Source organism: Piliocolobus tephrosceles, chromosome 10 (genome assembly GCF_002776525.5).
Source record: "Piliocolobus tephrosceles isolate RC106 chromosome 10, ASM277652v3, whole genome shotgun sequence".
Taxonomy (NCBI): domain Eukaryota; kingdom Metazoa; phylum Chordata; class Mammalia; order Primates; family Cercopithecidae; genus Piliocolobus; species Piliocolobus tephrosceles.
Window position 1 is genome coordinate 48,267,371 of NC_045443.1, and position 14,593 is coordinate 48,281,963.

At 46.6% G+C, this 14,593-nt stretch overlaps 1 protein-coding gene across 4 annotated transcripts in view; it reads right to left on the minus strand.

The window, feature by feature from the left end:
* CSRNP2 (cysteine and serine rich nuclear protein 2) overlaps positions 1-14,248 on the minus strand; it is a 23,694-nt gene extending 9,446 nt beyond the window's left edge. Inside the window, exons 1-3 of one of the 4 annotated variants that reach the window (XM_023211112.1) lie at positions 13,822-14,248; positions 6,921-7,157; positions 3,848-4,107 (exon numbers count right to left, since the gene is read on the minus strand). In XM_023211112.1, coding sequence (XP_023066880.1) covers positions 3,848-4,107; positions 6,921-7,071 — 411 coding nt within the window. In that variant the 5' untranslated portion in view covers positions 7,072-7,157; positions 13,822-14,248. Of the gene's footprint in view, positions 1-3,847; positions 4,108-6,920; positions 7,158-7,383; positions 9,205-13,821 lie in introns of those variants that run through there. The other 3 variants (XM_023211113.2, XM_023211115.2, XM_023211114.2) reach the window with 3 other exon arrangements.
* Between the last annotated feature and the right edge of the window lie 345 nt (positions 14,249-14,593).

Genomic DNA, 14,593 nt, shown 5'->3' on the forward strand with positions numbered 1-14,593 from the left:
CCTTTCTGTGGATCTCAGGATTGCTCCCGTCTACATCTCCAGGGCTGACCTCCCCCTAAGCATCCCCTTTCCTACTGTCCTCTCGTAGGCAAGGGATTAGAGATGTAACACAAGGACACTCATGTAGATGTGAGAATTTAAATATCAAGATAGAAGTGGCATTTCAAATCAGTGAGAAAAGAGTCTTCTAGTTATTAAATGGTATTGGAACAACTGGATATTTTCTGGGGGAAAAAAGATTCCCAATTTATACTGTTCATGATAATGAGTTCCATATGGATAACAGGCCAAAATACAAAAAATGAAATAAAAATATTAGGAAAATGATGGTTAAAGTTGCAGAACACCAAGCAGCTGCTGGAAAAACCCCAAAGGAGACAAACATTAGAGGGTACATGAGAGATGCAGAAAGTACATTTTTTGAAACCAACTGCCTCTCTTACAGAGGGCTAAAAACAGGCCTGGGGCAGTGGTGCATTACTGTTATCCCAGCACCTCTGAGAGACTAAGGGGGAAGAATCGCTTAAGGCCAGGAGTTTGAGACCAGCTTGGGCAACAGAACAAGACCCTGTCTCTACAAAAATTGGCCGGACACGGTGGCTCACTCCTGTAATCCCAGCACTTTGGGAGGCCGAGGCAGGTGGATCAATTGAGGCCAGGACTTCAAGACTAGCCTGGCCAAAGTGGCAAAACTTCGTCTCTACTAAAAATAAAAAAATTAGCCCAGCATGGTGGTACATGCCTATAATCTCAGTTGAGGGGGGCTGAGGCACAAGAATTGCTTGAATCTGGGAGACGGAGGTTGCAATTAACCAAGATTGTGCCACTGCACTCTAGCCTGGGCAACAGAGAGAGACCCTGTCTCAAAAGAAAAAAAAAAAAAAAAAACTTACAAAAATTAACCAGGTGTGGTGGTGATGCAGCTGTAGTCCCAGCTATTTGGGAGGCTAAGGCAGGAGGACTGCTTGAGGCCAGAAGTTTGAGGTTACACTAAGCTATGATCAGGCCTCTGCACTCCAGCCTGGGTGACACAGTGAGATGCTGTTTCAAGAGAGGAAAAAAAAAAAAATCTAAGCAAAGAATAAATGAGCTAAGGTAAAACAAGGGCTTCCTCTTGACATATAAAGACAAACCTGGTGCAGTGGCCCACACCTGTAGTCCCAACTACTTGGGAGGCTGAGGTGGAAGCATCACTTGAGCCCAGGAGTTTGAGACTAGCCTGGGCAACAAAATGAGACCCCATCTTTAAAAAAACAAAGTGCTGTATTAGATGTCATCACTGCTGGTGCTCACTAAACATCCTGCTAACAAGTAGAGCCTCTGTATCTGTCTTGGGTTTGCCTGGCTTTGTCCCTAGAATTCCTGTAAGTGGAGAACACAGAACAGGATGGTATACTGTTTTGACAGATCATTCCTCTGCCAGATTTAGGAGAGAGGCGTTTTCTTCTAGGGAAAGGAAGGAATGCCTTCAGTGCAACTGATGAGAACAGTGTTTAACTGCCCAGCTGTTGCTACAGCAGCTGGAAGGTGATAGGGTCAGTGACGGAATTCCTAAGACAGAGGAAAGGGAAGCCTGAATGTCATTCTAGAGTGAGAAAAACAGGTGTAGAGCTTTAGGAATAGTCTGAGGGGAGTAGACATAGAGCTCTCAGAGAAAGAAAGGAATGAGATGCTCTGGTTAGCCTACATCCTCTACCACCAGTTCTCCAACTACACCACATTCTAATGTGTCTCTCTCATGACTCTGGAAATAATGGAGCTACCTGTTTTAATATGGGTCAGCATGCTTTGGGCTCCAAAGAAACCTGGCCATGCTTAAACTGGTGTTCTTCAAATTTGGAATCAGGATCTCTGGGGGAAATTGTTGAGAATTAGTAAAAACTATAGCTATGGGAATACCAAACAGTGCCAAAATAAAAAATGGGTGGCTATGGGCCGAGCGCGGTGGCTTACGCCTGTAATCCCAGCACTTTGGGAGGCCGAGGCAGGCGGATCACGAGGTCAGGAGATCGAGACCATCCTGGCTAACATGGTGAAACCCCATCTCTATTAAAAATACAAAAAAAGGCCGGGCGTGGTGGCTCAAGCCTGTAATCCCAGCACTTTGGGAGGCCGAGACGGGCGGATCATGAGGTCAGGAGATCGAGACCATCCTGGCTAACACGGTGAAACCCCGTCTCTACTAAAAAATACAAAAAAAAAAAAAAACTAGCCGGGCGAGGTAGCAGGTGCCTGTAGTCCCAGCTACTCGGGAGGCTGAGGCAGGAGAATGGCCTAAACCTGGGAGGCGGAGCTTGCAGTGAGCTGAGATCCGGCCACTGCACTCCAGCCTGGGCGACAGAGCGAGACTCCGTCTCAAAAAAAAAAAAAAATTAGCCAGGCGTGGTATTGGGCACCTTTAGTCCCAGCTACTCAGGAGGCTGAGGCAGCAAAATGGTGTGAACCCAAGAGATGGAGCTTGTAGTGAGCCGAGATGGCACCACTGCACTCCAGCCTAGGCAACAGAGCGAGACTCCATCTCAAAAAAAAAAAAAAATGGGTGGCCATGAAGAGCCATCTAAGGTGGGTCTTTTCCCAGCCTCTCTCTCTCTCAAAGAGCTGGTGCTGTATCAGGTGGCAGGCATAGTATTATACAAGTCTAAATAACTATTTGATAATGCTGTTTGTATCTACAAGATTATCACGTAAGGGTGATGGGGGTTATAGAAACAGCAGGATCCTTTCAGAGAATGTGAAATATCCAAAACCTGTTCTGTGCATCCAGCCAGGGGACAATCATTTGACCAGAAATTGAAAATTGTGCTTCCTTGGGTTCCAGGGTGACAGACCTGAATGCCTGGACGTATTCACATTTTAAACCTAAAAAAAGAAAAAAATTGGGGGAGGTTGGGCATGGTGGCTTATGCCTGTAATCCCAGCACTTTGGGAGGTCGAGAGGGGAGGACCACTTGAGCCCAGGAATTGAGATCCCATTACTATTAAAAAAAATACTAGCCAGGCATGGTGACATGAGCCTGTGGTTCCCAGCTACTTGGGAGGCTGAGATGGGCAGATGGCTTCAGGCCAGGAGTTTAAGGCTGCAATGAGCTGTGATTGAGTCACTGCACTCCAGCCTGGGTGACAGAGAGAAACCCTGTCTCAAAATAAAACATACACACACACATACATACATACATACACACACACATACATACATACACACACACATACATACATACATACACACATACATACATACATACACACACACATACATACATACATACATAAAACTGAGGGAGGCAGTGGGGGTTTGGGAGGAGGAAATTTTAGGGAAGCCATTTTACTATATCTGGTAGACTCCCCTGCCAGATAAAAAGAAGGGAGTCTTGGACTGAGATTTGATCCCGTATCTGAGACTTTTCATTAGAAAGAGTTGAAATCTCTATACCCCAAGGACAACAGTCAAATTAAAAGAAAAAAAAAATCGGTTGGGTGCAGTGGCTCACACCTGTAGTCTCAGCACTTTGGGAGACCAAGGCAGGTAGATCACTTGAGACCAGGAGTTCGAGACTAGGCTGGGCAATATGGCAAAACCCTGTCTCTACTAAAAATACAAAAACTAACGGACGCACACCTGTAATCCCAGCTACCCGTGAGGCTGAGGCACAAGAAATCGCTTGAACCCGGGGAGGCTGAGGTTGCAGTGAGCTGAGATCATGCCAGTGCACTCCAGCCCACTGGGCGACAGAGCAAGATTCTGTCCCGGGAAAAAAAAGAAAAAAAAAATCAACCAACCAACCAACCAACCAATGAACCTAAATGGTTTCCTACATGGACAGCAGCAGACCCCAGACCCCTTAGGCACCTTCATTTTTTTGGCATGGAGTTTCTCTTCTTTCAGGTGCTCACGCAGAATCTCTCGATGGTTCACCTCCTGTTCTTGGGCAAACTCACAGAGTGTGTAGCTCCGTACAGAGTTATGGCGCTGGGCCATGCCCAGTGAGCTACCACCCTGGCTGGGCACACTGGTAAAACCCTGGCGCCGGGCAAAGTAGTATACAGTCACCTGGTCAAAGCGTACATTCTTCCTCCGCAGCTGCTTCTGCCGCTTCAGGATGGATGTGGCTGAGAAGGGAGCACAGAGAGATGTTTTATTTATTTTTCTATTTACTTATTTATTTACTTACTTACTTATTTATTTTTCTATTTATTTATTTATTTATTGGAGAGATGTTTTATTTATTTTTCTATTTACTTATTTATTTACTTACTTACTTATTTATTTTTCTATTTATTTATTTATTTATTTATTTATTTATTTATTTATTTATTGCATCTCACTCTGTCACCCATGCTGGAGTGCAGTGGCGCGAACTCGGCTCACTGCAAGCTCCACCTCTCGGGTTCACACCATTCACCTGCCTCAGCCTCCCGAGTAGCTGGGACTACAGGCGCCCACCACCACGCCCGGCTAATTTTTTGTATTTTTAATAGAGATGGAGTTTCACCGTGTTAGCCAGGATGGTCTTGATCTCCTGACTTCGTGATCTGCCCGCCTCGGCCTCCCACAGTGCTGGGATTATAGGCGTGAGCCACCGCGCCTGGCCAGATTTGTCTATTTATTTATTTAGAGACGGAGTATCGCTCTGTTGCCCAGGCTGGAGTGCTATGGCGCTGTCTTGGCTCACTGCAGCCTCCACCCCCGGGGTTCAAGCAATACTCCAGCCTCAGCCTCCTGAGAATCTGGGATTATAGGCGTGTGCCACCACACCCAGCTAATTTTTATATTTTAGTAGAGATGAGGTTTCACCATGTTGACCAGGCTGGTCTTGAACTCCGCGACCTCAGGTGATCTGCCTGCCTCGGCCTCCCAAAGTACTGGGATTACAGGCGTGAGCCGCCGCGCCCAGCCAAGAGATGCTTTATTAACTCAGGGATGACCTGTTTGGGGAGCTTGCTCTTTCTCATCCATCTAGGCTCTCAACTCTTCTTCTCTAAACGTGCTCTCTATACCTAGAGAACTGTCTAATATCTGCAAATCCTAAATGCTCTGTCAGAAGGGACCTTGAACCTCAGCTGGTTCATACCACTGCTTCCAGACTGACTATACCTAAACAGATGACCACAAAATCCATTTTTAGACATCAGCTGGGAAGAGGATCTCTAGGTAATCTTTTCTGGATATAACAATCTATAGCTTTACTGTCCAATACAGCAGCTACTAGCCACATGTGGCAATTTCAGCTAATTAAAATTAAATAAAATTTAAAATTCAGCTCAGGCCGGACATGGTGGCTCACGCCTATAATCCCAGCACTTTGGGAGGCTGAGGCGGGCAGATCACGAGGTCAAGAGATCAAGACCATCCTGGCCAACATGATGAAACCCCGTCTCTATTAAAAATACAAAAATTAGCTGGGTGTGGTGTGGCGTCCCTGTAGTCCTAGCTCCTCGGGAGGCTGAGGCAGGAGAATCACTTGAACCTGGGAGAAGGAGGTTGCAGTGAGCCGAGATTGTGCCACTGCACTCCAGCCTGGGTGACAGGGCAAGACTCCATCGCAAAAAAAAAAAAAAAAAAAAAAAAAATTCAGCTCAATTATACTAACTATATTTCTTTATTTTCTTTTTCCCTTTGAGACAGGGTCTTGCTGTGTCACCCAGGCTAGAGTACAGTGGCACAATCACTGCTCACTGCAGCCTCAACCTCCCAGGCCCAAGTAATCCTCCTACCTTAGCCACCAGAGTAGCTGGGACTGGAGGTGCACGCCACCACACCCAGCTAATTTTTGTATTTTTTGTAGAGACGGGGTTTCGCCATGTTGCCCAAACTGGTCTCAAACCCCTGAGTTCAAGCGATCCACCCACCTCAGCTTCCCAAAGTGCTGAGATTACAGGCGTGAGCCACTGCACCCGGCCACTAACCACATTTCAAGTGCTCAATAGTCACATATGGCAACTGGCTACTGTTGGACGATGCAGATACAGAACATTTCTATCATAACAGAAAATTCCATTCGATAGCACTGATCTGTAGCAGGGGACAGCAAACTGTCAAGGGCCAGACAGTAACTATTCTAGGCTCTACAGGCCATGAGGTCTCTGTTGCAATAATTCAACTCTGCCACTGTAGCGTGAAAGCAATCATAGACAATGGGTATGACTGTGTTCCAACAAAATTTTATTTTCAAAACAGGCATTGGGCCAGATTTGGCCCATGGGCAACCCCTCATATATAGTATCAGAAGTTCTTTCCCAGAACTAATAGACCCGTAAGAATTAAGAAATCTCGGCCAGCCATGGTGACTTACGCCTGTAATCCCTGCACTTCGGGAGGCTGAGGCGGGTGGATCACCTGAGCCTAGGAGTTCGAGACCAACCTGGCCAATAATGATGAAACCTTGTCTCTATTAAAAACACAAAAAATTATCCGGGCGTGGTGGTGGGCGCCTGTAATCCCAGCTACTCGGGAGGCCTGAAGCAGGAGAATCACTTGAACCCAGGAAGCAGAGGTTGCAGTGAGCTGAGACGGCGCCACTGCACTCCAGCCTGGGCAACAAGAGCGGACTCCGTCTGGAGAAAAAAAAGAATTAAGAAATCTGGATTTGCCCCAGTTGTCCAAGCAGCAAGCATTTATATCCTGCTACAGCTCAATTTCCTGGAACTCTCTGGGACTCTGGTGGGGGCAGGGTAGAGTCCTGGACTCCTTCTTCAATCTAATTTAACCCATTCTGGGAACCACCAACCCACAACACAAGTAAAATCAGCTAGAATAAATCAGACTTCAGTCTACAGTATTAGAGAAATGAGGTCCTCCAAAGAGCAAGGAAAGATGATGATTAAGGGCAAATCCCCAAGCCACACAGAAGCTGCTTCAAGCTGCCATGGGTTCTACTGCTTGGGGAATGTGGGTATAGGCAGGGAGGGAGCAGCTTACTCACGTGTGAAGCTGGCAGTGGTAGGAGGATTGAGGCTGTCGCAGCTGTCAGCACTATCGCTGCTGGAGATCTCATCATCCGAGTTGGAAACTGATGAGCCCACATCCACATCATCAAACTTCCTCTTGAGACCCGAGCCCGTGAATGCATCCATTGGTTTCAAAGGGGTTTCCTTGGGGAGCCCAACAAGTTGGCCCCAAAGCCCCTGCTCACCACCAGCTAGCCAGGTACATTAGGATTCTGCCCAGGGAAAAAAAGGAATCAGAATTCCTGTCCCAAGACAGACCCCTCCCCAGTCTAGACATACAGCTCTCTAAAGAAAGCACCTCACCTAGCACTGATGTCTGCTTTCTCAATATTATGTTCTTTCTCTACTAGCTCTGGCCAACATTCTCCTACTTTTGTTTCCCAACAGCCCCTCCATTCTCAGTCACTCTTAGAATAATGAGATGGGTAGCAGCGGCACCTTTCCCAGTGGAGGGAAGGTCTTTGCTTCCAATCCAGCTGGGGTCTAGGCTTCATTAGCCCAGGAATCACAGTAGCTGCTCTTCTGATCACATAGGAAAGCTCTCCAAGGGACCAGTGAGAAGAACTTGAGATCAAAAACACAATTATCACTACTGCTTGTTTGGTTGGCAAAAAAAAAAAAAGGAAAAAAAAGCAGAATTAGGCTTTGCCTAAACCAAGACTAGACCCAACTGTTTATCTATTTTAGAGACTGTCTCACTGTGTTGCCCAGGCTGGTCTTGAATACCTAGGCTCAAGCAATCCTCCTGCCTCAGCCTCCAGAGTAGCTGGGACTACGAGGCATGTGCCACCGAACCCGGCTAGACCCACTTATTTTTCCTAGTGATAATATAGCCTGGCATTTCCCAAAGTGCCTATCTTATGGTATTAATAGCTTTTACATAGAAATAGGACTGCTGTGTCAAAAGGGTTTTAAAAATTGCCTATAGTGGAACCTCTTAGAGGCTTTTAATATACTAATAAGGATGGTGACGGCTGAGAGAACACAGAATGCAGTGTTTCTACAAACCTGATTATGGAACCTACTGTTTCCAAGGTATTTTGGAGTGCAAATAATGCTTGGATACACTTTGGGCAATACTGCTCCAGGCACTCAATTCTGAAGGACATTAGCAGTCAGGAAAGCCCTTTACCCAGATCTTCACAAGCGTCAAGTGTCTCACCAGGCTTCTATAAAGGCCAAATTTGGTAACTTTACCAAATGGTAAGGTACACAAGATTAGAATCTGCATGGCTTCAAAACCCAGAATCTTTCCCAATCTCATACTGCTCCATAAAATAGGGCTCATCTGGTCTGTCACCATCCTCTGTGCAAGGACATCGTAGCTTTACAATCTTTGCCCTCTATAAAGAAATCAGCAAGGGGAAAACAAATTGCAAGAGAAGTAACAATTTATTCTGGTTATATCAATATGGCAAGCAGTGTTGTTTTCAACACGCTTTAATACAACCAAGGAGTCTGAGACAGTCCATTTCCTAGGTACAAATCTTTTTCCTCCATCTTTGGATTTAAGTTCCAGAAGGACACGAATCTGCTCAGCAGAAATGCTATCAGAGCGGGAGCCATGTGTGATGAGACACGAACCCTCCCTTGCCTCAGTAACGCCAGAATCTCCCCAGACTATGATCTCACTAGTTGCTAATTATGCAGCAGGAATAACAACACTGCCCAGAACAACAGGGCTGCATTACTGCAGAGCAGCTACCCAGAATATACTGTGGTGTTAAGAGATGCCTGCTACAGAGCTGTTTTTCTGGACTGTGTCTGCTGGAAGCAATTTGCCTGCTCTTGGATCAGCTCTACAAAGTCAACCAGACCTAATAAGTACCTTAGAGAAGGTATTTCCTAATCTATCCAGATTGCATCCAATTCTGCATTCAAGTCACGAGATGTACCTAAGAAACCTCAGCCATCAGAAGTCTCAGACAAGCACATTCCTGAAATAAATTTGGCCAGGGAGGAAAAAAAAGAATCAAATATTTGATAAAAATTGTAATTAAATTAAAAAACACGCCCAAAGTATCGGTTCAGTTCTTCAGGTTACTGATCTTACCATCAGAGGTCACATTCTTAGGGCATGGTAAGAAAGGAGCAAGCCAAGGGCTTTTTATGGGTTAAGATTTTAGCTGGGTTTAAAGATACCCATCAACAAGAAGACATTTATGCAGCCCACAGACACATGAAAAAATGCTCGTCATCACTGGCCATCAGAGAAATGCAAATCAAAACCACAGTGAGATACCATCTCACACCAGTTACAATGGCAATCATTAGAAAGTCAGGAAACAACAGGTGCTGGAGAGGATGTGGCGAAATAGGAACACTTTTACACTGTTGGTGGGACTGTAAACTAGTTCAACCATTGTGGAAGACAGTGTGGCGATTCCTCAAGGATCTAGAACTAGAAATACCATTTGACCCAGCCATCCCATGACTGGGTATACACCCAAAGGATTATAAATCATGCTGCTATAAAGACACATGCACACGTATGTTTATTGCGGCACTATTCCCAATAACAAAGACTCGGAACCAACTCAAATGTCCATCAATGATAGACTGGATTAAGAACATGTGGCACATATACAACCATGGAATACTATGCAGCCATAAAAAAGGATGAGTTCTTGTCCTTTATAGGGACATGGATGAAGCTGGAAACCATCATTCTCAGCAAACTATCACAAGGACAGAAAACCAAACACCACATGTTCTCACTCATAGGTGGGAACTGAACAATGAAAACACCTGGACACAGAGTGGGGACCATCACATACCGGGGCCTGTTGTAGGGTGGGGAAGTGGGGAGGGATAGCATTAGGAGATATACCTGATGTAAATGACGAGTTGATGGGTGCAGCACACCAACATGGAACGTGTATACATATGTAACAAACCTGCACGTTGTGCACATGTACCCTAGAACATCAAGTATAAAAAAAAAAGATACCTATCAACAAACTTCTCATTCCATTCTATTGTAGCAGGGCGGGAGAACCACTTGTGACTGAATACTTATGTTGGTGGGATTTTTTAGAGATAGAATTTACGGTGGCTCACATCTGTAATCCCAGCACTTTGGGAGGCCAAGGCGGGCGGATCACCTGAGGTTGGGAGTTCAAGACCAGCCTGAACAACATAGAGAAACCCTATCTCCACTAAAAAAAAAAAAAAAAAAGCCAGGCGTGGTGGCGCATGCCTGTAATCCCAGCTACTTGGGAGGCTGAGGCAAGAGAATCGCTTGAACCTGGGAGGCAGAGGTTGTGGTGAGCCAAGATCACCCCATTGCACTCCAGCCTGTGCAACAGGAGTGAAACTGTCTCAAAAAAAAAAAAAAAAGATACATAATAATGTTGCCCACTGAATTTAATTTCGCCTCCCCACTTATCAGCCATATGATAAATCTGAGCTAAAAATCTGCTTTCTCAGAAAGGGTTTTAGGCCCACCTGACTTGTAACTGAGCTCCAGTTAGTGCTGCTACTAGAAAAGTGGCTTTTGGCCAGGCACAGTGGCTCACGCCTGTAATCCCAGCACTTTGAGAGGCTGAGGGAGGCAGATCACTTGAGTCCAGGAGCTCGAGACCAGCCTGGGCAACATGGCAAAACCCCGTCTCTACAAAAAATACAAAAATCAGCTGCGTATGGTGGTGTGCGCCTTTAGTCCCTGCTACTTGGGAGGCTGTGAGGGGATCACTTGAGCCCAAGAGGTCCAGGCTTGCAGTGAGCTGTGATTGCACCACTGCACTCCAGCCTGGGCAACACGTCAAGCAAGACCTTGTCAAAAAAAAAAAAAAAAAAGGAGGGAGGGAGGGAAGAGACGAAAGAAGGCAGGCAGGCAGGCAGGCTTTTTCCTTAGCCTGGAAACACTCAAGGATTTATGACTGGAAGTAAATGTCCACTCCTGTTCTTTCCTCAGGTGTCCCCAGGCTTCTGGTAGTATCTCCTTTGAATATTTCTCTCTAAGCCCCATATGAACCTGGGTCTGCTCCAAAATCATCTTTATTACTAGAATTCTCCACGGTCTTAACCCGGTTGCCCTCAGGAGTATCAGTTCTCTCTAGGTTACTTTTTGTGAGCTTGGATGCAGCAAGGATTGCTGGCTGCTTGTTCTATTCTCCTCCTCCTACTTCTGGAATAGTGGTTTCTGGGCAATGATAGGAGATAGGTAAGAAAGAAGAAAAAAGATGTGACACCTAGGAGAAAAGTATTTTCCTTAAGCTGTCTGAGAATAAGTAGAACCTATGGCTATGTGTGTAAATAACATGTATACTGACTTATGGTCAAACTCTTCCATTCACGTGGATGGCACTCAGGGAAATCCTCAAGGAGGCTCCATTGTGCTCTTCACCCTACCCAGGCTGTTAGCAGCATTTTCTCTGACATTAGCTCCATTATTTTTTTAAAAAGAAAAAAGATCTATTATGTCCCAACAACCAATATAAGATTAAATTTCAACCCAGCTCCCCTTGTCCAACTCTCTGATATGAAGTTGACTTTTAGATAAAGATGTTCACTGGGCACCAAGAACAAACCCCCTGTTCACTTCCATAGTGCCCTGAAGAAATTCTTCTTTGGGAGGCTGAGGCAGGAGGATTGCTTAAGGCCAGGAGTGCAAAACCAACTTGGCCAACACAGCGAGACCCTGTCTCTGTATTTTTGAAAAATTGGCCCGGCGTGGTGGCACATGCCTGTAATCCCAGCACCTCGGGAGGCCAAGGCGGGCAGATCACTTGAAGCCAGGAGTTCAAGACCAGCCTGGCCAACATGGCAAAACCCCGCCTCTATTAAAAATACAAAAACTAGTTGGGCATGGTGGTATGTGCCTGTCGTCCCAGCTACTTGGGCGGCTAAGGCGGGAGGATTGCTTGAACCCAGGAGGCAGAGGTTGCAGTGAGCTGAGATTGTGCCACTGCACCCCAGCCTGGGTGACAGAGCCAGACCCTGTCTCAAAAAAAATAAATAAATAAAATAAAAAATTTTTTTTTGAAAAAAGAAATCTTTCTTTGCAATAGTAACAGAATAGTTTCCGTACTTTCCAATTCATCAAATTAATCTTTCAAGCTACAACTAGAAAAATCAGTCATTCCTACCTCTCTCAATTATTCATTGGTAGAGGATCAATGCTCGTGTTCAAGAGATACATTTGTTAAGTTTTAGCACTTGGGAATGCAGGTAAAAACTGACAGTTAACTGTCAAAATGACCAACTCAACAAATGCTTTTGGAGAAAATAACGCAACCCTCTTTAAAGCTTTTAAATGCCAGTGAAATGAAAGGTCAGTTGACACTTTCTGGCTACATGTCTAATGGTCTTTTCTCAAGGGTTTCTAGCTGAAGATTTCCCAATGGTATACGAAATAGTTAAGATCCAGAGCATAGAAGACATCAGGCTAGCACCTAATAAAGAGGTCTACCAGCATATGTGTATTTTAGTACTAGATCTAAGTTTTTTTCAGGACTATAAGGATTCCTATAACCACCAAAACAAATAAAATTTAAAAAACAAAAACAAAAACAGCATATGTGACACCAGCAAGAGGGACTGTGCAGGCAAAATTTTCTGGAAGAATCTATTTGCAAAGTTTAGGTAATATGTCCCTTCTTAAATGAGTCCAAAGTAATAAGCTGCATCTCACAGGAGAAAGTGTCTTCACTTGACTGGAACCCAACCTTCTGCGAAAGGTCAAGGAATCAAAATCTCCAGTAAGATGGTCAGGGCTACCATCTGTAGCTGGGTTGGAAGAAGGAAGGCTTGCTGCTGTGTTATGATAAATCTGAATAAAATGACCTGCCCTGTTTCTCCTTTTACAAGATACTGTAGTTTCTCAAATACTATGAATTTCATGGATCCATGTGTCTTTGTGATCACCAGGATCATGAACTTATAAAGCGCTCAAATGAAAACCCCCCGCTTAAGCCAGGTGTTTAAAGAAAGCTGTGCACTCACCACCCCCACTCCCCGATTTTTACCCATTCACTAACACAAGGTTAGAATTTTCCATGCCTAAACTACCATCGTGTGGAAGACAGATCTTTGTGGGAATTGGAACATGATGCTGCATTAACTCTCAAGGATATCCAGTCATTTATAACACCGGCACAACCAACATCCTGGCTTTGCAGATTTGCAAGACAGAAAGCCAGTGAAGAAAAAATCTGAACTAAGGATTTACCTTGAACTGAAAATTGCAGGACAAGGGGACAGTGTTGTCTTGTGGGGATAACTTCTAGCATTTCATTTTGAAGAACAGTTTGTGTGTCACACTGCCACTCTCAACCCCTTTAAGAGGATGAATCAAGACCACAGCACTAAAAGGGAAGGGTGGCAGTTGGCTGCGTGTTTGGGCCTATGAAAAAAGATCAAGCTAGCAACCAGGGCAACTGATGCTTTCTTTTTCCCACACGACGCCAAAAACATGGGAGACATCAGGAACAGGAGCGAAGGGACATGTCAAGTCACCAGTTCCCTTTAATGAACACTCCTTCCGAACCCTTCAGCCCTCGGTCGACTTCCCTCTGATTCCTGCTAACCTTCCCGCTCATTCCAATCCTCTGCAGCCCCTACCCAGCCTTCCTCATCCCTTCCTGCCTGCTACTCACAAATTCCCAACCACTCCTCCCACATTTTCCTCTGTTCCCCCTCCCCTTCCTTCACTTTCCTCCATCCTACATCATTCCCCACTCCATTCCGAACTCCTCATCCGCAATCCTGCAGGCTTCCAAGCCGCCCATCGGTCTCCCGCGAGCTGCCCCCGCAGTCCGGGCCCGCGTCCTCCATGCCCCTCGCTCCCACGCCTCTTCCCGACTCGGTTCCTTCCCAACGGCACCCGACCTCCCCGCCCCCCGACCGCTCCCGTCCGAGCCTCTCGTTTCTGACCCCTCCATCCGCACGGCTCTGGGCTTGACCACTCCTCCACGGCCGCCCGAGGGCCGATCCCGAGAAAGGACGAGGCGGCACCCTCCGCCCCGCACCCCTAGGCCCATTACCGGCCCCGCCGCAGCTGCCTCCTCCCGTGATGGTCTCTGCCGCCCCCGCTGCCGCCGCCGCCCTAGCCCGGGTGGGAAGGAGGGAGGAGCGAGCGAGTCCCGGGCCCCGCGGCGACGGCCGGGGAGCTCCCAGGGCGGCAGGGCGGGGAGGGAGGGCGGTGGGCAGCCCAGCCGGCAGGCAGAGAGGGCCGGGCGGCTCCGGCAACTCGGGCGCCCCCGGCAGCAGACGCCCAGAACCGCCCCGACTGCGGCTAACAATAGGCTCCGGCCGCAGCGCACTGGCTCTTATAGGCGCCGGCACGTCCTGACCGAGAGCCGGGGCTGGCTGGGAAATGGAGTCTACGTGCCGGCTCCACACCCAGCAGCATGCCGGGAGTTGTAGGCGGTGACTGCTGCAAAGCCGAAGCCGGCGGGCAAACCGGCTCCGGAGGCGGCAGCTCTGCTGCAACCTTTTAATCGGGGAAGAGAGGAGACTCTCAGTTACAGATCTTAAAAAAACGAATTCTCCTCCAAAGCTCCCTTTTCCTTTCGCCAGTACCACACGCCATTAGGAACATGATCCCGCCTTCTCCTCGCTCATGGGGTGTTAGTCTTCAGCAATATGACTTATTGCAGCCTGCCCAAGTTATAAAGAATCAAGCAATATCTTGAGTTATCTACTT